This window comes from Leptodactylus fuscus, chromosome 2, assembly GCF_031893055.1.
Source record: "Leptodactylus fuscus isolate aLepFus1 chromosome 2, aLepFus1.hap2, whole genome shotgun sequence".
Classification (NCBI taxonomy): Eukaryota; Metazoa; Chordata; class Amphibia; order Anura; family Leptodactylidae; genus Leptodactylus; species Leptodactylus fuscus.
Window position 1 is genome coordinate 5,142,669 of NC_134266.1, and position 21,142 is coordinate 5,163,810.

At 43.7% G+C, this 21,142-nt stretch overlaps 1 protein-coding gene across 4 annotated transcripts in view; it reads left to right on the plus strand.

Moving 5' to 3' along the window:
* The window catches only part of LSAMP (limbic system associated membrane protein), a 1,679,098-nt gene that overhangs the window by 1,033,067 nt on the left and 624,889 nt on the right, over positions 1-21,142 (plus strand). For 2 of the 4 annotated variants that reach the window (XM_075263298.1, XM_075263300.1), the window contains exon 1: positions 10,395-11,041. In XM_075263298.1, the coding sequence (XP_075119399.1) occupies positions 10,887-11,041 (155 nt within the window). In that variant the 5' untranslated portion in view covers positions 10,395-10,886. Of the gene's footprint in view, positions 1-10,394; positions 11,042-21,142 lie in introns of those variants that run through there. The other 2 variants (XM_075263299.1, XM_075263301.1) reach the window with 2 other exon arrangements.

Consider the following 21,142-nt stretch of genomic DNA (forward strand, 5'->3'; position numbering starts at 1 on the left):
TGTAATGTATGTACACAGTGACTGTACCAGCAGAATAGTGAGCGCAGCTCTGGAGTATAATACAGGATAAGTAATGTAATGTATGTACACAGTGACTGTACCAGCAGAATAGTGAGCGCAGCTCTGGAGTATAATACAGGATAAGTAATGTAATGTATGTACACAGTGACTGTACCAGCAGAATAGTGAGCGCAGCTCTGGAGTATAATACAGGATAAGTAATGTAATGTATGTACACAGTGACTGCACCAGCAGAATAGTGAGCGCAGCTCTGGAGTATAATACAGGATTTACCTTTAAGGGGGAATTCACACGGAGTAAAGCGGAACGCTATGTGGCACGTATATGGCGTGTCAGAGTTTGCGTGCTCAAAAAGATCCCATAGATTTCAATGGACGATACGAGCGTATATGCTGCGTAATTTTGTGCCCGTAATCTTGCGCTCGTAACTCCCATTGAAATCAATGGGATCTTTACGTATACGTGCCAGATTGCACTCCATTTTACTTTGTGTGAATCCCCCCTAAGGCAGTACAGATGAGGTTTTGTATCTATATCCCTAGTGGTCTGGGGCAGTGAAGGGGTTTATAGCGGTTTTTCGTCCAATACTGTTTGCTCCATTTTAGTTTGTTTTGCAGCAGTTCTGTCACTTTTCCCTTTAGTGCTTGCTGCATATTCTAGAATTTTCCAGCTCGTTGCGGGAGTGCGGCCATTCCTTGTCACAGTCTCACATATGAAGGTCACGAGATCCTTCTTTCATGGCGCAGTCTTGTAAATGACATATAATAGCTGTGAGCAGATGTAGAAACAGCTTCACCTATAAGTAACATTTACTTTGGCAGATTTCTCCAGAACGACCCGGGGATAATGTTTCTGCAAAAGAGCCCAAACACCATCAGCATTAAAGGGGCGGGGGCCGCGCAGAAAGCAGATTCCTGGCCGGAGAGGCTATTAGAGCCCTGAGCTACAGAAAGGAATCGCATTCTCTGCCGCAATTTCAGGGGATCGATTATAGCGAGATAATTTTACTTTTGATGACGAGAAGCACAAACAAGAAAATAATAATCGTGTTCCTGCACCGTCTACATACATGATGCTTAACCCTTTCCTGTGCTTTGCTGCGGGTTTATGACATGTAGAAGGATCCTGCAGGCACAGACCGGGGCCAGACATGATGCTGCAGCAGCAGGGATATAAGAGGACTCCAGGCCCGGCCTTTTAATGCTCAATATTCACTGCAGCATCTAACTGGTTAAACAGAAGGAGTTTGTTGTTTGCAGTCTCGACTTCTCTCGACTTCAGTCTCATAGATAGGAAGTAGCTGTCTGACAGTCACTATTGTCGGCCATGTTGGCTGTAGTAGGGTTATATTCTGTCTCTGGGTCCTTCTTTATCCCTCCTTTTTCTGGACTCTTCTATTATCCTTAGACTTTATATGGTTCCAGTCTCTATAAGAGGAAGTAGCTGTCTGACAGTCACTATTGTCGGCCATGTTGGCTCTAGTAGGGTTATATTCTGTCTCTGGGTCCTTCTTTATCCCTCCTTTTTCTGGACTCTTCTATTATCCTTAGACTTTATATGGTTCCAGTCTCTATAAGAGGAAGTAGCTGTCTGACAGTCACTATTGTCGGCCATGTTGGCTCTGGACGGGTTGTTATTTTTTTGACACATTGTTACAAAAAGGTTTCCTTTCTCTTCCTTTCTCTTGTCACTCTGCCTTGATGTCAATATCATCGAGGAAACCCTTTGATTGTACATTGGGCGTCTTATGTCTCCAGTAGTTGTCTGACAGCCATATTGGTTTACGTGAATGTATATTCTGTCACTGAGTCACTACAAGGTAATTTCTGGTCTCTCTAGCAGTCAATAACACAGATAACAGCCTTTGATTAGACTTCATATGACTTTTTTTGGCAGGAAGTAGCTGTCTGTCAATCAATATTGTCAATGTCAACTTGGATGACTAAGGTGGCGCTAAATTCTGTCACGGGGTCATGAAAAGGGATCCTCTCCATCTGCTTTTGCTGGCCATAGAAATGGAACATTCTATTTTACAAGCAATGTTTGTAAATATAGTTAAGGGTTGGTTAAGGGTAGCTAACTTCTCCTCCTACCTGAACTTGAATACATATCAGTCTAGCTGCAGCCTAAACCTCAGGGCAGTGATGTATAACATGAGTAGAAGTTCTATTGATTGTATTGACCAGGAAGAGTTCTCTGGAATATAAAGTGAAGTAGTTCGTGATTGATCTTAGTGAAGAGGAAGTAGCTAACTTCTACCACTTCAAATTCAGTAGACATCATTCTGGCTGCAGCCTTAAACCTCACTGCAGGATAGGAAAAAAAATCAGTAATGAACAAGATATGTAGAAGTTTTATTGGCCATGTTAACTAGGAATAGTTCTCTGGAATACATTCTAGTGTAGTTTGAAATTAATCTTAGTGAAAGAGGAAGTAGCTAACTTCTCCTACTACTTCAATTTCAATAGACATTATTCTAGCTGCAGCCTTGATCATTGATATATGACATATAGCAGTTTTATTGTCTGTAATAACCAGTATTAGTGCACTGGAATACAATGTAGTGCAGTTTGAGGTTAATCTTAGTGAAAGAGGAAGTAGCTAACTTCTCCCACTTCAATTTCAATAGACATTATTCTAGCTGCAGCCTTGATTATTGATGTAAGACATGTAACAGTTTTATTGTCCATAATGACCAGAATAGTTCTCTGGAATACATTGTAATGTATTTTGGGGTTAATCTTAGTGAGGGAGGAAGTAGCTAACTTCTCCTCTTACTTCAATTTCAATAGACCTTAGTTTAACTGCAGCCTAGATTGGTAATGTATGACATGTAGCAGTTTTATTGTCTGTAATGACCGGGATTAGTGCACTGGAATACAATGTAGTTCAGTTTTGGTTTAATCTTAACGAGGGAGGAAGTAGCTAACTTCTCCTCCTGCTTCAATTTTAATAGACTTGGGTCTATCTGCAACTACATCATATAACATGTAGCAGTTTTATTGTCCATAATAACCGGAATAGTTCTCTGGAATACATTGTAATGTAGTCTGAGGTTGATCTTAGTGAGGGGGGAAGTAGCTAACTTCTCCTCTTACTTCAGTTTCAATAGACCTTATTCTAGCTGTAGCCTAGATTGGTGATGTATGACATGTAGCAGTTTTCTTATACATAATGACTGGAATAGTTCTCGGGAATACAATGTAGTGCAGTTTGAGGTTAATCTTAGTGAGGGGGGAAGTAGCTAACTTCTCCTCCTACTTCAATGAACATCAATCAAGCCTCAGCCTAAACCTTCACTGCAGGAAAGTAAAGAGAAGATCAGTGAGTATTACACAAATAGCGGCTTTATTGTCCGTATTAACCAGGAATATTTCTCTGGGATACATGATATCTATAAATCTTCACCCAGCCATATAAACAGCTTCCGGAAAGTTCTGGCACAAGGTGGAGGATTTTGTAAGGTTCCTCATGAGAAGCCTCCTGAATCCTGCCTGTATTGTGAATGATATTATGCAGATATGATAGAATGAAGGTTAACATGCCAGCGTGAATAGTAATTGGCGGTATTATCTCGCTCGCGAGGAGCCGGTCTATCCATACAAGGCCCATTAGCTAAAGTGTTTATTGCTTTATTGATTACACCTTGTAAAAACAAAGGGAGAAGAAGGAAGCGACAGAACGGCTGTGTACATGCCCTAATGATTCTAGGAAGCCGAGAGGAGGCTCTTCCCATGATCCTCTGCTGCTTTATCCCAAAAGAGAAGCACAATAGATATTATACAGACGCTGCAGGTCAAAACCGGCACCCCCTTTAATAGCAACTGTACAAGGTTAATAAAGAAGTGTCACAGCGCCACCCCTCTCTATAGGTTGTGTCTGGTATTACAGTTCAATTCCATTGACAGGAACAGGACTGAGCTGCAATACCAGGCACTAAGTAGCCATGTGTTTCTAATCCTGTGCAACGTGTTCAAAGTGAATGTCCACCAAGTCACAAATGATATCATTCTCCTTGCAGCCTCCACTAGGGGGCGCTCTGTGTGATGTTTATAAGCTAGACTCAATAATAACACAGCATATTGCAAGCTCCCCCTAGTGGTGGCAGTAGCAAGACACAATTATAGTATGCACTTCTATAGCTTTGCAGGAGGTTTGGTACTTTTTCATCAGGGAAATAGATATAAATGTATAGGAACACTTAGAAAGGAACAAATGCAGCGAATAGGAAGTCTGTAGAGCAATGCAACCTGGGAAAAGAGTATGCAAAGAAGGTCTCCTCCAGAAAGAAGGAAAGTGTCTCTCTTCTGCCACATATAGGTAGTCATTCATTTTTAGAGATTCGCTATTAAAGGGACAGATCGCACCTCCAGTTCTTTACATCCTTTAGCAGATATCGCTCCACTGATTTCAGTGCAATTGGAATTTTTTCTCTAGCTCCTACCATTCCTGAGACATCAATTCCTTAAGTTTTGATACCCGGTAGGTGGAGTCAGGCAGGAGAAGGAAAAGGGATGTGACTATGAGCTCTCCTGTGATAGGGCAGTGTCTGAAGCACGCCCCCTTTCCTGCTCCTGACTCCACCCACCGGGTACCATTTAAGGCACTGATTGCTCAGGAATGGTGGGGGCTAGAGAAAAAATTCCAAATGCACTGAAATCAGCAGAGTGGTGCCTGCTAGAGGATGCAAAGAGAAGTGTGAGTGTGTGTGTGTGTGTGTGTGTGTGTTATAAAAGAAATGCTCAAACATGTGGATCCCCTTAGAAGACTTAAAGGAATAATCCAGGATGAGAAAAACATGAATTATTTATTCATCGTCCATACATTTTGACCCCTATTAGTCTGGGGACTTGGGTCATGTGATCTCCAGTCTGACCACTGGTCCAGAGTTTGGTGTCCTATGTTGACAGGTTGTCAGTCTCTTCTCATGAAGGGTTGGACATCAAGATCAATTAAATCTTTCCTGACACCTTATCTATCCCCCACCCCATTACCAAACTCTTCCCTCCTTTTTCCGCTGTATGTCCCTCTGGTGCTTCTAAAGATATCAATTCTGCCTTGTCTATGGGGGAAGGGATGCAATATAATAAACCTCTCCTCGTACTATTTAAATATACTATCTGTGTATACTGTATGCAGAATCTCCAGTGTATCCTGTGAGAAGTAGCATTACACTACTCAAACCTCTTTGTATCGACCACTGACACTACTTGGATCTATCTGTGTGTGCTGTGTGCAGAGAGTCCTGTGTAACTATACAAGCTGCAGCTTCAGAATACTCTACGCTGACACCAATCACACTGCTTGCGTGTGTGCTGTGTGTGAAAAGTTCTGTGTATTTCTTTGAAATGCAGCTTCACTCTGCTCTCCCTGAATTCATACTGCCTGTGTATATTATTAGTGAGTGCTGTGTGCACAGTATCCAGTGTATTTCTATAAAATATAGTTTCATATTGCTCACCTCTAACTCATACTACCAGTATCTATCTGTGTGTGCTGTGTGCAGAGCATCCAATGCATTTCTATAAAATACTGTTTCATGTTGTTCTCCTCTGCATCTGTGTGTGCTGTGTGAAAAGCTTCCCTCTGCTATGCCTGGATTCACACTGCCTGTCTATATTATTAGTGAGTGCTGTGTGCACAGTATCCAGTGTATTTCTATAAAAGATAGTTTTATATTGCGGTCCTCTGATTAATACTTCCTGCATCTATCTGTGAGTGCTGTGTGCAGAGTATCCAGTGAATTTATATAAAATATAGTTTTATATTGCTGTACTCTGATTAATACTTCCTGTATCTATCTGTGTGTTCTGTGTGCAGAGCATCCAGTGAATTTATATAAAATATAGTTTCATATTACGCTCCTCTGGTTAATACTTCCTGCATCTATCTTTGAGTGCTGTGTGCAGAGCACCCAGTGTATTTCTATAAAACACTGCTTCATATTATTCCTGGGATTCATGACTCATACTTTCTGTATCTCTGTATGTCTGTGAGATACGGAATCCCATTGATCCACTTTGCCCCCTGCTTTTAAGAATTGTCAGGTAGAGGTCTATCACAAACAGAAGGCCGTAGAGACTGGCTGAAGCTGTATCACTTAGGAATACACTGATACTCCGCAGTATGTCACAGACAGGACTCAGAGCAAATGCAATGTGATGAGACTCCTCCCATTTGACTGTGCAAAGCCAGGAGCACTATGGGAAATGTAAGTTATATTAGGGGAAACATATGTGAGAGATAGAAGGAATCAAGATGGCTGACAGCCCATAACTGACACATCAGATAAAATATTTATATACAAGAGTACACAAGAGTATATACTTGACTCTTTAATAGGCAGTGCTGCCCTATATATTGCTAGAGCACTTCTTTAACCCTGTAACAGATTATAGTAATACTGATATATTTGGGATAGGATCCCTTCCTGCGGTTCGCTTCGGCTTGTCACATACAATGTATTAGTCTCAATCATTCAGCTTCAATACTACAACTCTTATCGTGTCCTCTCAGGGCCTGCGGCGAGTTGTGGTCTTTAGATCGCTGCTATTATTGTAGCGTTATAGGATGGACTTGATGGACTAATGTCTTTATCCAACCTCACCTACTATGTAACAATGTAACGATGTAACTATATAACAATAACTATGTAACAATGTAACGATGTAACAATGTAAGGATGTGACAATGTATCTATGTAAGGGTTTGTTTACACAGAATTCCAGCAGACTGGGTGTGATATGAGTGTGGCCCAGCAGATGGCGCCAGGTGGAGCGGCAGATTCTTACAGAGACTAGTCATGTCTACCGCGCTCTGGCGTATGTGGCAGAGACAGTCACGATGGCAGGAGGGTCGCCGTTATCACTCGTAGCAATGGCCAAACCCATGAGCTGCGCCGTAGCCAGATCACCGTCAAGATGGGAGTTTTTATTTTTCCGATGTAGCAGAGCCGAATGTGTTCTCCAACTCTTTATCCCGTATACCGGGCTAGGAAGAGCTTTACCCACAGTCCTGTGCATAATAGATGTGACAGATGGGGCCGCATGACAATGTCAGCTCTGCTACATCTCTACACTCTGCATTCTTAGACGGCCACAATAACCCGGCAACTGTTACCTCTGTCCCCAGTCAGGAGGGGGCAGTAGGGGGTACGCACAAGAAGCTGTTACCATGAAAACCCGGAGAACACCCATCCCTTCACCCGGGGTGACACAGAAAGAGGCTTAAGGATTCTTCACTTGTCAGAGGGTTCAACCATTTGTCACGGCGGAGGTCAAGAGGTCAGGTTACTTGACCCCTAATATGAAAATGTCACCGACTCCGCTGCTGCTACTGAACACTTGTCTGCTTTGTACTAATCCCACATTGCATCATATCTTCTACTCCAGTCACATCCAAAGCTGTATTGAAATTTTTTTTTTCCAGCTTTCTACAAAAAATAGTCTGTAGGTATATATACATATATATATATATATATATATATATATATATATATATATATATATATGTACCCTGCAGATAGCTAGAGGGCAGAGCAAGCTCTGTCCAAACACTCATCAGGGAGATTTACAGAACTGGAAACACAGCTTTGGATGTGACTAGAGTATAAGACATGAGTCCTATATCTTGCAGCCACCACTAGGTGGAGCTTCCTGCATCGGTATTTACACAGCTCCTATTCAAGTCAATGATAAATCTGCGCCCTCCTAGCTCCCTCTAGTGGTGGCTGCAGAAAGAAGAATTTTGTAATTTACCTTCTCGGTTTTGTTTCAGGGATAGTTTAGGGGAATATCGGACCCAAAGACTGCGCTATGTGCAGGCCCAGAGCCAGAAGGGAACAGTGTTTTACTGTATTCAGAATTGGGAATGCAGCTCTGGATGTGACTGGAGTATAATACATGATGTAACACTATAGAGAGCGCGCTACATACAGATCTATAATGCTCCCATAGAAATCAATGAGCCCAGTGTGGATGTATGTGTGTGTACTAGTCATGTAGCAGAGCTCAGTGTGGATGTATGTGTGTGTACTAGTCATGTAGCAGAGCTCAGTGTGGATGTATGTGTGTGTACTAGTCATGTAGCAGAGCTCAGTGTGGATGTATGTGTGTGTACTAGTCATGTAGCAGAGCTCAGTGTGGATGTATGTGTGTGTACTAGTCATGTAGCAGAGCTCAGTGTGGATGTATGTGTGTGTACTAGTCATGTAGCAGAGCCCAGTGTGGATACATGTGGACTAGTCATGTAGCAGAGCCCAGTGTGGATGTATGTGTGTGTACTAGTCATGTAGCAGAGCCCAGTGTGGATGTATGTGTGTGTACTAGTCATGTAGCAGAGCTCAGTGTGGATGTATGTGTGTGTACTAGTCATGTAGCAGAGCCCAGTGTGGATACATGTGGACTAGTCATGTAGCAGAGCTCAGTGTGGATGTATGTGTGTGTACTAGTCATGTAGCAGAGCTCAGTGTGGATGTATGTGTGTGTACTAGTCATGTAGCAGAGCTCAGTGTGGATGTATGTGTGTGTACTAGTCATGTAGCAGAGCCCAGTGTGGATGTATGTGTGTGTACTAGTCATGTAGCAGAGCTCAGTGTGGATGTATGTGTGTGGACTAGTCATGTAGCAGAGCTCAGTTTGTCATTGGTTAAATATTCTATTGGTATTCTATATCATCTATGTTCTTGCATGGGACTGCAGTAGCAGCTCCTGCCTTATTTCTCTTCAGAAAGTCAAAATCCACAGACTATGTAGTAGAGCTGAGTTTGTCATTTTGCACAACGCATCTCAATATCAAGAACAAGTAGTTATATTTTTGCATAGGACTGCATTAGAACCTACTGACATAGTTCAGTGAAGCAGAGCTGAGTTTACCATTTGGCACAGTGCACTGTTAATATTTTTACATAGGACTGCAGGTTGACCCGGTGTATTGTTCTTAGTTGAGTTGAGCAAAATATTTTCTTGATATCCTATATTACCTAGATTCTTACATGGGACTGCAGTAGGAGCTACGGCCTTGTCATCTCTGAGACATACTGTATCACAATCTGCAGATGATGTAGCAGAGCTGAGTTTGCTTTTTGGCACAATGCACCTCAATATCAAGAACAAGTAGTTATATTTTTGCATAGGACTGCATTAGAACCTACTGACATAGTTCAGTGAAGCAGAGCTGAGTTTACCATTTGGCACAGTGCACTGTTAATATTTTTACATAGGACTGCAGGTTGACCCGGTGTATTGTTCTTAGTTGAGTTGAGCAAAATATTTTCTTGATATCCTATATTACCTAGATTCTTACATGGGACTGCAGTAGGAGCTACGGCCTTGTCATCTCTGAGACATACTGTATCACAATCTGCAGATGATGTAGCAGAGCTGAGTTTGCTTTTTGGCACAATGCACCTCAATATCAAGAAAAAAGCAGTTATATGTTTGCATAGGACTGTAGTAGGACCTACTGACATAGTTTAGTGAAGCAGAGCTGAGTTTGTTATTTGGCACAGTGCACTGTTTATATTTTACATAGGACTGCAGGTGCATCCAGTGTATTGATTTTAGTCATGTGGAGCTAAATATTTTCTTGATATCCTATATTTCCTAGGTTCTTACATGGGACTGCAGTAGGAGCTGTGGCCTTATGTCATTTCAGAAATATACTGTATCACAGTCCGCAGATGATGCAGTAGAGCTGAGTTTGTCTTTTGGCATAATGCACTCAGTATATCATTATATCTATATATAATTTTACATAGGACTGCAGCAGGACCTACTAGCTTATTCTAATTCAGGGAGTCACAATCCACAGATGATGCAGCAGAGCTGAGTTTGTCATTTGGCACAATACACTCATTATATCATTATATCTATATATAATTTTGCATAGGACTGCAGCAGGACCTACTAGCTTATTCTAATTCAGGGAGTCACAATCCACAGATGATGCAGCAGAGCTGAGTTTGTCATTTGGCACAAACTACAACCAAAGACCAGAGCTGAGTTTGTCATTCGGTCCGTCATATCATTCGGTCTGTCATGTCATCGACACTTCATTAATATTTTTGCATAGGACTGCAAGTGAACCTGCTGCCTTATCCGAGGGAGCTCTCACCATGCCCAGAACCGCCGGCCATAACAACACCCCAGAAAACGTGCGAGGCACAAGTGTCTGGGAGGTTGCGATGCTATTGGTGTTTCCCGATGAATTGGTGGCAGGAGGGAGGAGGAGGGGGGGATTGTTGTGAGAGAGCGCCCAGATTCCGAGCTCTTCTCCGTACAATCCAGGCAGGTTTGTGCTCTTCTGGTGGAGATCCGCCTCCCTCCGCCCTCCCTCCGCCGCCGCCGCTGCCGCCGCTGCTCTCCATCCATCTCTGTGAGCTTGGGAAAGTGGGTTAGTGAAGGAACCTTGTGTACACAATCTCAGTCCTAGCAGCGGCAGCAGCACCTCCTTCCCTCCGCTCCGCTCCTGCTACTTCTAACTCTTTGGATTGTTCTGCTGGATTTCCACCTCTGGATCATCCTTGACTTTGGCAAGAAAAAAAAATAATTCCAAAAATAGCAAAAAAAAAAAAAAAAAGAAAACCCTGCAGAATCCTCCCCCCACCTCCCCGCTCCTGGTAGTAGGAACTCATGAAATTCACACTTTGGGAAACTGCATGAGGCTCTGGCTCTCCTCCCATCCTTGGAATTGATCTATCTGTGGGATTAATAGACTCTTCTATTTTTTTGTTGCTTTTTTTTCCATGGTTTGATTATTTTTGTGTCTTTTTGTTTTTTTGCTGTATTTTTTTGGGAGCAAGTTCTTTCTTGATATTTTGGAAGTATTTCTTTTTTTTTTGGCATTGTGATTGTGAAGTGGTGACCATGGTTTGGAGGTTGCAAGCAGACAGGAACCAGTTGCCTATCCTGCTCCTAAGACTCATTTGCCTTCTCCCTACAGGACTGCCCGTCCGCAGCGTGGATTTAAACCGAAGCACAGATAACATCACTGTCCGGCAAGGGGATACAGCTGTTCTCAGGTAGGGGGCGCTCTGCCTGTTTCTTTTTTCCTCTCTGTTTTGACATGCTGGATGCTACTTGAGTCTTATGAGGTGCTGGATTTACATGAGAGTGGATGAGGAGAACATGGAGGTGTCCACCATCAGGGCTTTGGGGTTTGTGGACAACCCATGGACCTCTTGCTTGTGGGTCCCGCTGTGCTGTCACAGAACCTATAGACACCGTATATAGATGACAATGAAAGAGTGGACTATAGAGAGGTCCACCTCAAAGGGTTTAAGGCACAGGCAGAACCTCTGGTTATGGGTCCAACGTGCTTTGTCTATTTAGAGGCTATTGACATGACATGAGAATAGATGAGTAGAACATTGAGGAGTCCATCGCAAAGGCTTTGAGGTTCATGGACAATCCATGGACCTCTGGGTTAGGGCTAATGATGTATACGTAAAAGTTGATGTCCACCATGAAGCCTTTGAGACTCATAGAAAACCTCAGGACCTCTGGGTTATGGGTCCAGCACGCTTCTGATGTTCTACATTGCTGCTTAGAACCATTTGATATGAGAATAAAAGAATAGCAGTTCAAGGAGAAGCCATGGACCTCTGTGTTATGGGTCATGACATAGACATGAGAATGGATGGGTATAACATAGAGGTCCAACATGATGTTCTGCTGCTTAGAACCGATTGACATGCATAGAGTTGTCCACCACAAAGGGTTTGAGGTTCATGGAGAAGCCATGGACCTCTGGGTTCTGGATCTAGATCAGTGCTGCTTTGCTGCTCTGAAGCCTTTGACATGACCTATGCACAATAATGGATGGGTAGAACATAGAGATGTCCACCACAATGGGTTTAAGGCTGATGGAGAACCCATGGACCTCTTGGTGAGGAGTCCAGCATGCTTCTACTGTCCTACTCTGCTGCTCAGAACCCATGGACATCACCTATACATAAGATTGAAGGTTTAGAACATTGAAGTGTCCACCACAAAGGTTTTAAGACTCATGGAAACCCTATGATGGACCTCTTGGGTATGGGTCTAGCATGCTTCCAATGTTCTTTTCTGCTGCTAACAAACCAGTGACATGACATAGGGTTACCGATAGTTTCCTTGCACATCATCATACAAGGGCGTGCAGCCATATCCCCCTTCAGTATCTTACAAAGTCTACCTTGCCTTTAATGATGCCTGCTTGATTCATCTCATCATGTGAGGATGATCGAGGGTTCATCACGTGTTCATTGCAACCTGCGTCCATCCCCTGTAATAAAGAGTTAAGCCTTGTAAGACTTGATAGGTCCATGTCTGATGAGATGTAGTCACGGATTGGCTTGGATAGAGGAGCTGGCTTGGTCCTTATATCTAGTGCGACACGACACGGCTTCCCAGGCGTGGAGGGGGTTAAACGTTCTGTTGCCGGGAACGTGTCGCTCTACAACATAGGGACGCTAGGATTTGCTGACACTATTAAACACACCTCATAGCTGTTAGCGTACGTGTTAAGGAGACTATAGACTCGGCGTGACGATAGATCTTCGCGCACCTCCACGCCATGACACAGGGCTATCTGCAGAACCATATATAAGCCCCATAGACTATCCTATCTCCTGGAGCTCGTGTCGTGGTGGTTGCAGTGACACTTAAATATACACCGGACAATGCTAGAGAGAGCACTGCAGCATTTCGCCTGTACTGTAGGTACATTGTGCAACGTATTAACCATCTAAGTGCCAGCACCTTGCAATAAGCTTCTTCTTCACGTTGGCCAAGGTTCTTCAGGTCTGGTCCTCCGAGACTGCTGAGTGCATCACGTTAAGACAGCCGGGTTAATTAGTGTCCTGTGTTAACTTCTGCATGTAAAATGCAGGATGTGCTGCAAATGGGCTCCGTTAATGGTCCTTGAGGACTTGGGTTGTTGAAACAGGAGTTAACCCTTTAAGACTCCTGTTCGTGGCAGAGCTCGAGGTCTTTAAAGCCTTCTACTGACCTTGCACCATCATGCATCACATCATTAACACATAGAAGCCAGCTCCCTCCAGGTGTGAGTGCACTGAAGTGGAGCTGTGAAGGATCGCAACTCGATAAGGAAGTGTAAATAGCAAGGTAGTGGTGGTGGTGCCGGCGATGGTGGTAGAGTCTTTGCGATGACAGCTCATGGTCCATGCATTGAGTGAAGTTGGATATTATCTAAACTCATGCTCTTCCAAGTAACCATAGTTCTTGTTCCTGCTTTAGGTTCTATCTATGCTTATATGTCCACCTGTATATAGTATCATGCAATATATTGGCCATCTATGATGTTCCCCTGGTCTCCTCCTTAGAATGGATTCTCTACCCAACACTCCATGTCTTCCATCCAAGGCTTCATGTCCATCACTGGTTGAGTACTGCTGTCTTTTCTAGGATGTAAATGTCATATCCTATTCCCATAAGGACAACCATGTCCATTGTACTTGGACCTTCTTGGTTCCACCATCAAACATCAAGCATCACCTAACCCCATAATGGTCAATGCAATAGTCATTGCGTTGTCAGGCATCTCCTGCTCGAAGAACCATCCTCAGGTCTTTAGCCTCAAGAGATTGTCCATTTCTTGATAGAACCTTTGTCTAATATGTAGGGCATAAAGTAAGGGCTTTTTTGGAAAGTTAAAGGGTCCCCTTGGGTTCAGTAGACTATGCAACAGAAGCTATTTAGATACTAATGGATTTCCTTAGGTCTAGCAATATTTTGGGGAAATGAACCATAATAGTGTTACCCAACCTGTGGCTTCACAAGTGTGGCAAACTACAACTCCCATCATGCTTTGAGAGCCATATAGTCGGAGGTCTACCATCAGTGGTTGCTGTTGCAAGACCACAACCCCCAGTATAGTTTCTAGCCTATAGCTATCAGGGCATTATAGGAGTTGAGTATAGGCAAAATTGTAGGGTCCTTGGTGACCATTTTTGACCAACCTAAATTGAGGTCATCCTCCATGTCCCTACCTAATAGGTACTATGGATATAAACTGGGTTCAATCAATGGATGCCACCAAAATTGGGAAGACCCAATGGTTACACTGCTCTTCTGTTGGACACTGATGGTTTGGTCCAAGCTCTAGATGTGTGATGGTCTATATGTCCATTCTGACATATATTTGGTCATAAACTATTGGCAGATAGCAGACAACTCTTAAAGGGATCACCAGATCACGAGAACCCAGCCTATCGGCCTTCATTGCTGAGAAATCTTTATCAATATTTTGCCATTGCTCCAAAGAGCTCATTTGCATATTGAGAAAAACAATATCTCAGCAATGGAGGCAGTGATTCACAAAGGGAAAACAGCTTGTTTCAGGTGACCCTTACTCATCTACCTGCAGTCAATACGCTGGGTTTGGTGACATTTGGTACAGATATTTGGCTTGCCAAATATTTATGACCAAAATTTTACCTATGAGTGGGGGTCTCATGGCTCAGACCACCATTGACTAGGAGAAAGGAAGACTTTGTGCCCCATTCTTATTGGAGCGATGGTTGGACAAAGGACAAACTGCTTCATCCATATCAATGGGACTGTTGGAGATAGCCAAGTGCTGCCCTCTGGTTCTCCTGATCATTGGAGGTGTGAGCGGTCAGACCCGGACTGATCTGCAAATTTTCCTATTAAAACCTCTTTAAGGGGCCGAAGAGCAACAGTCAAAATGGAACTTTCCCCCGATAGTTATAGACTCCATTATATTCTTCATCTAGAGTTTGGGTCAATCTATCAGCCCAAGTCCAGTTTACAGTAGACGTCAGTTGAGACCAAGTAGAGGATGTTTGGGTAGGTAACACTTACCTCCCACTTACCTCCTACCTACCTCCCACTTACCTCCTACTTACCTCCCACTTACCTCCCACTTTCCTCCTACTTACCTCCCACTTACCTCCTACTTACCTCCTACTTACCTCCCACTTACCTCCCACTTACTTCCTACTTACCTCCCACTTACCTCCCACTTTCCTCCTACTTACCTTCTACTTACCTCCCACTTACCTCCTACTTACCTCCCACTTACCTCCCACTTACCTCTTACTTACCTCCTACTTACCTCCCACTTACCTCCTACTTACCTCCTACTTACCTCCTACTTACCTCCCACTTACCTCCCAATTACCTCCTATTTACCTCTCACTTACCTCCCACTTACCTCCCACTTACCTCCCACTTACCTCCTACTTACCTCCCAATTACCTCCTACTTACCTCCCAATTACCTCCTACTTACCTCCCACTTACCTCCTACTTACATCCCACTTTCTTCCCACTTACCTCCCACTTACCTCCCACTTTCCTCCTACTTACCTTCTACTTACCTCCCACTTACCTCCTACTTACCTCCCACTTACCTCCCACTTACCTCTTACTTACCTCCTACTTACCTCCCACTTACCTCCTACTTACCTCCTACTTACCTCCTACTTACCTCCCACTTACCTCCCAATTACCTCCTATTTACCTCTCACTTACCTCCCACTTACCTCCCACTTACCTCCTACTTACCTCCCAATTACCTCCTACTTACCTCCCAATTACCTCCTACTTACCTCCCACTTACCTCCTACTTACATCCCACTTTCTTCCCACTTACCTCAAGAGCTCATTTGCATATTGAGAAAAACAATATCTCAGCAATGGAGGCAGTGATTCACAAAGGGAAAACAGCTTGTTTCAGGTGACCCTTACTCATCTACCTGCAGTCAATACGCTGGGTTTGGTGACATTTGGTACAGATATTTGGCTTGCCAAATATTTATGACCAAAATTTTACCTATGAGTGGGGGTCTCATGGCTCAGACCACCATTGACTAGGAGAAAGGAAGACTTTGTGCCCCATTCTTATTGGAGCGATGGTTGGACAAAGGACAAACTGCTTCATCCATATCAATGGGACTGTTGGAGATAGCCAAGTGCTGCCCTCTGGTTCTCCTGATCATTGGAGGTGTGAGCGGTCAGACCCGGACTGATCTGCAAATTTTCCTATTAAAACCTCTTTAAGGGGCCGAAGAGCAACAGTCAAAATGGAACTTTCCCCCGATAGTTATAGACTCCATTATATTCTTCATCTAGAGTTTGGGTCAATCTATCAGCCCAAGTCCAGTTTACAGTAGACGTCAGTTGAGACCAAGTAGAGGATGTTTGGGTAGGTAACACTTACCTCCCACTTACCTCCTACCTACCTCCCACTTACCTCCTACTTACCTCCCACTTACCTCCCACTTTCCTCCTACTTACCTCCCACTTACCTCCTACTTACCTCCTACTTACCTCCCACTTACCTCCCACTTACTTCCTACTTACCTCCCACTTACCTCCCACTTTCCTCCTACTTACCTTCTACTTACCTCCCACTTACCTCCTACTTACCTCCCACTTACCTCCCACTTACCTCTTACTTACCTCCTACTTACCTCCCACTTACCTCCTACTTACCTCCTACTTACCTCCTACTTACCTCCCACTTACCTCCCAATTACCTCCTATTTACCTCTCACTTACCTCCCACTTACCTCCCACTTACCTCCTACTTACCTCCCAATTACCTCCTACTTACCTCCCAATTACCTCCTACTTACCTCCCACTTACCTCCTACTTACATCCCACTTTCTTCCCACTTACCTCCCACTTACCTCCCACTTTCCTCCTACTTACCTTCTACTTACCTCCCACTTACCTCCTACTTACCTCCCACTTACCTCCCACTTACCTCTTACTTACCTCCTACTTACCTCCCACTTACCTCCTACTTACCTCCTACTTACCTCCTACTTACCTCCCACTTACCTCCCAATTACCTCCTATTTACCTCTCACTTACCTCCCACTTACCTCCCACTTACCTCCTACTTACCTCCCAATTACCTCCTACTTACCTCCCAATTACCTCCTACTTACCTCCCACTTACCTCCTACTTACCTCCTACTTACCTCCTACTTACCTCCCACTTACCTCCCAATTACCTCCTATTTACCTCTCACTTACCTCCCACTTACCTCCCACTTACCTCCCAATTACCTCCTACTTACCTCCCAATTACCTCCTACTTACCTCCCACTTACCTCCTACTTACATCCCACTTTCTTCCCACTTACCTCCCACTTACCTCCCACTCTATATTTTGAAGATGTAGAGTTCCATGTGACTGATTAAAAATTCCACTTGGCCCTCTATGTAGATTCCTTTCTCTGTGGGTGACTGATAGTAATCGGTATCTGGAGATATTATCTTGAATTACGACCGATCTGGGTCTACATGGACAATGAAAGTGATGCCTTCAATCTTACGATTTCTAAGAATCTTGATTTCCTCACTATTCACCAACGTTCAAAGAGAAACCTGGTGGATGAAACTCTATAAAATCTTAAAAGCTGCGAGCGGTGGTTTCTGGCTCACTAACAAGTCCGCACCAGGAATATTCTCAATTATATACAGAGAAACAAACTTTTATCTCACGGATTACTTCAAAGGATGAAAGTGAATATTCTTAATTAAGGTTTAGTGTTAGCTTTCTAAAATGAAGGATTTTGGAACAAAAAAAAAACTACAAATAGAAGGAATTAGTCTCCAGGAGAGTCCAAAAAGTTCCAAAAATTTACACGTTAAATGAACAATTCTAATTAGTTAAGACATATGGAATAATTAGAATCTTCCCTACCGATGTCCCCTCTTTGGTTGTAGACACAACTTTACCCCAAGGGCTTCTATAGAGTGAGGACATAACCATACAAGGGGTGATATTTCCGGTCCCCATTCTGCGCTGGTGCCAAGAGCACAGGACATCAGTGATCTGAGCCTTGGCAATTCCTGCCCCGACAGTCCTGGAGAGAAAGAGGGATGCACAACCCAAGCAGGGGATCGGTGGTAGCAGAGTGTCACAACTGCCACAACTTGGGTTCCCGGGTATCTTGGAAGCCACCTATTCTGGGATCTCTTCAGTCTTTAGGTTGGAGGCCTGGAAACGTGTAAGAACATGTCCTTCCCAGGCCTTCTGCTATGTCTTCTGGTCTCCAGGACACTGCTGAAGCCAAATCATATAGGGAGCTTCACTGACATCATCACGACCTGGTCCAAAAGTCATGGCGGATGGCCCAGGAAGAAGAACGGGATGAGAGGGGGCGGGGTGGATATTTATTTTTACTAGGGTTGAGGCGATCTTGAGATTTCAGGATCGATTTTGAAATCCGATTTCCGATCATTTTCTGGCCGATTTGCTCTATTGCCGATCGGGAGCCGATCTTTCCCGATCGCGATCACTCATACCTAGGGTTGAGCGAAAAGATCGGATAAGATTCCGATCCCGATCTTTTCTCGCGGGATGGAGGTCGGAGGTTATTTCCAACAATGCTTGGCTACTGGCCAATCATTATGGGAAAAGCTAACAATGACTAGCCAGTAGCCAAGCATTGTGGGAAATAACCTCCGACCTTGATCCCGTGGGAAAAGATCGGGATCGGAATCCGATCTTATCCGATCTTTTCGCTCAAACCTAAGTCATACCTAATTGTACATTATATATACAGTAGAGTTGAGCCGATCTTGAGATTTCAAAATCCGATTTTTGTTCATTTTCCAGCCGATGCGATCGTGAAATTTGCTCGATCGCCGATTAGAATCCGATCTTTCCCGATCCCGATCGCTCAAACCTACTTTTTACACATTACGACTAATAGAGACCCCATTAATAATAATCCACTTTGGTGGACTTGTGGATGCAAACCCACAATAATTCTGGTGCAGAAGAACCCAACATTTTTGGAAAATTTGTAACAAACTACGAACGCCTTTGCCCATCTCTGTTAACCAAAACCTCCCATAGTCCTTGCTCCCCTCTGCCCCTCCATGGGTTTATTCTGTTGCCCGATCTCCCAATTGTCCTATTACTAAACTTTTACCTCCAGCTCTCAATGAAAGATTTATTTCCTCTCGCAGGACAATAACGCGTTCGCCGGCCGAATGTTTATTTTTAGATGTTGTATTTTTTGATTTCCCCATCCCAGAGTCATTATCGCCTGGTAATATAACCTCCCGACCCGCCATCTCAATTTATGGATAATTTAGCACTTTCATGAAAAAGAAATGATGGATCAATAGCAAGTGTATATTTAATGCCTGGCCGATATACTGTGAAACCATTCCACCATTCGGGAGCTGAGCCGTGATGCGGAGAAATGAATTGGATTACAATCTTCTCTGGGACGGGGGAATTTCTTCACCCACCGAGAAAATTAAGGTGAAATACATTATAGCATTGATGTCATGGCCACAATCTGCTCATCACAAGCAACACGTAAACTTCCGAGATATTGTTACATTTACCTTACTGTCTGCAGAAGCAACGTTGTATCTCAGTGTATCATCGGGAGTCGGGTGTTTTTGAAAGCTATCCATCTTCAGGTAGGCTCAAAAAGTTGCATCACTGTATAGACACATCAATATATATTTACACTGATGTCTGGGCTGTTAACATGATGGAGAGCGTGCCGACAGCATCTGGATTTGTAGCCTCTTATCTTTCATAATAGAAGGTTATGTCTGGGAGGAAACATCTGAGAGTGTAGAGTAAGAGACCAAAGTGATGGATCGACGATGGATTCTTCATCACAAGTAACATCCCGGTGCCAACCGTAAAGCAGGAGCGGAAATCTAGATAAATCAGAGCCATTCCTAAAGTGGAAAACCCATCATAGGTTTTTGACAAAGTCAATGGGTTCTTGTAGATTGGCCATGATATGTATTTAACACAGTTGTAAGTTTTTTACCCCAACTTTTTAGATTCTTCAGTTGAGTGGACGTTTAATGCATCGGACACAAGGTATCCCTGAATGGATCTGACTTGACTTGGGGCTCTAACTAAGAGAATTGTGTAAATTGTCCCCTGGTATTCAGTCTTTTCATTCAGTTAGAGTTGACCCCGGGTCAGGCAGAGGGCAAGCCTAAGTCAGGGCAGGCTGAGTTTGTGCATTATCTAGGTAGAGGTCAGTAGACCAAGACAAGGTCAGGGCAGGCAGAGTTTGTGCATAACAGAAATTCAGGCAGAGGTCAGGGGAGGTAGCACAGAATCAATATGGTAAAGAGGTGGAGGTCAGGGCAGGCAGTGTTTGTTAGCAACAGAAATCCAGGCAAATGTCAGGATGAGTGCACAATAATCAATAAAAAATTCAGGCAGAGGTCAGGGGAGGTGGTACAGAATCAATATGGTAAAGAGTTGGAGGTCAGGGCAGGCAGTGTTTGTGAACAACAGAAATCCAGGCAAAGGTCAGGACTAGTGCACAGTAGTCAATACAAAATTCAGGCAGAGGTCAGGGCAGGTGGCACAGAATCATTATGGTAAAGAGTTGGAGGTCAGGGCAGGCAGTGTTTGTGAACAACAGAAATCCAGGCAAAGGTCAGGACTAGTGCACACTGCACAGTAGTCAATACAAAATTTAGGCAGAGGTCAGGGCAGGTGGCACAGAATCAATATGGTAAAGAGGTGGAGGTCAGGGCAGGCAGTGTTTATGAACAACAGAAATCCAGGCAAAGGTCAGGACAGGTGGCACAGAATCAATATGGTAAAGAGGTGGAGGTCAGGGCAGGCAGTGTTTGTGAACAACAGAAATCCAGGCAAAGGTCAGAACTAGTGCACAGTAGTCAATACAAAATTCAGGCAGAGGTCAGGGCAGGTGGCACAGAATCAATATAGTAAAGAGTTGTAGGTCAGGGCAGGCAGTGTTTGTGAACAACAGAAATCCAGGCAAATGTCAGGATGAGTGCACAGTAATCAATACAAAATTTAGGCAGAGGTCAGGACAGGTGGCACAGAATAAATATAGTAAAGAGGTGGAGGTCAGGGCAGGCAGTGTTTGTTAGCAACAGAAATCCAGGCAAAGGTCAGGACGAGTGCACAATAGTCGTTACAAAATTCAGGCAGAGGTCAGGGCAGGCGGCACAGAATCAATATGGTAAAGAGGTGGAGGTCAGGGCAGGCAGTGTTTGTGAACAACAGAAATCCAGGCAAAGGTCAGGACTAGTGCACAGTAGTCAATACAAAATTCAGGCAGAGGTCAGGGCAGGTGGTACAGAATCAATATAGTAAAGAGGTGGAGGTCAGGGCA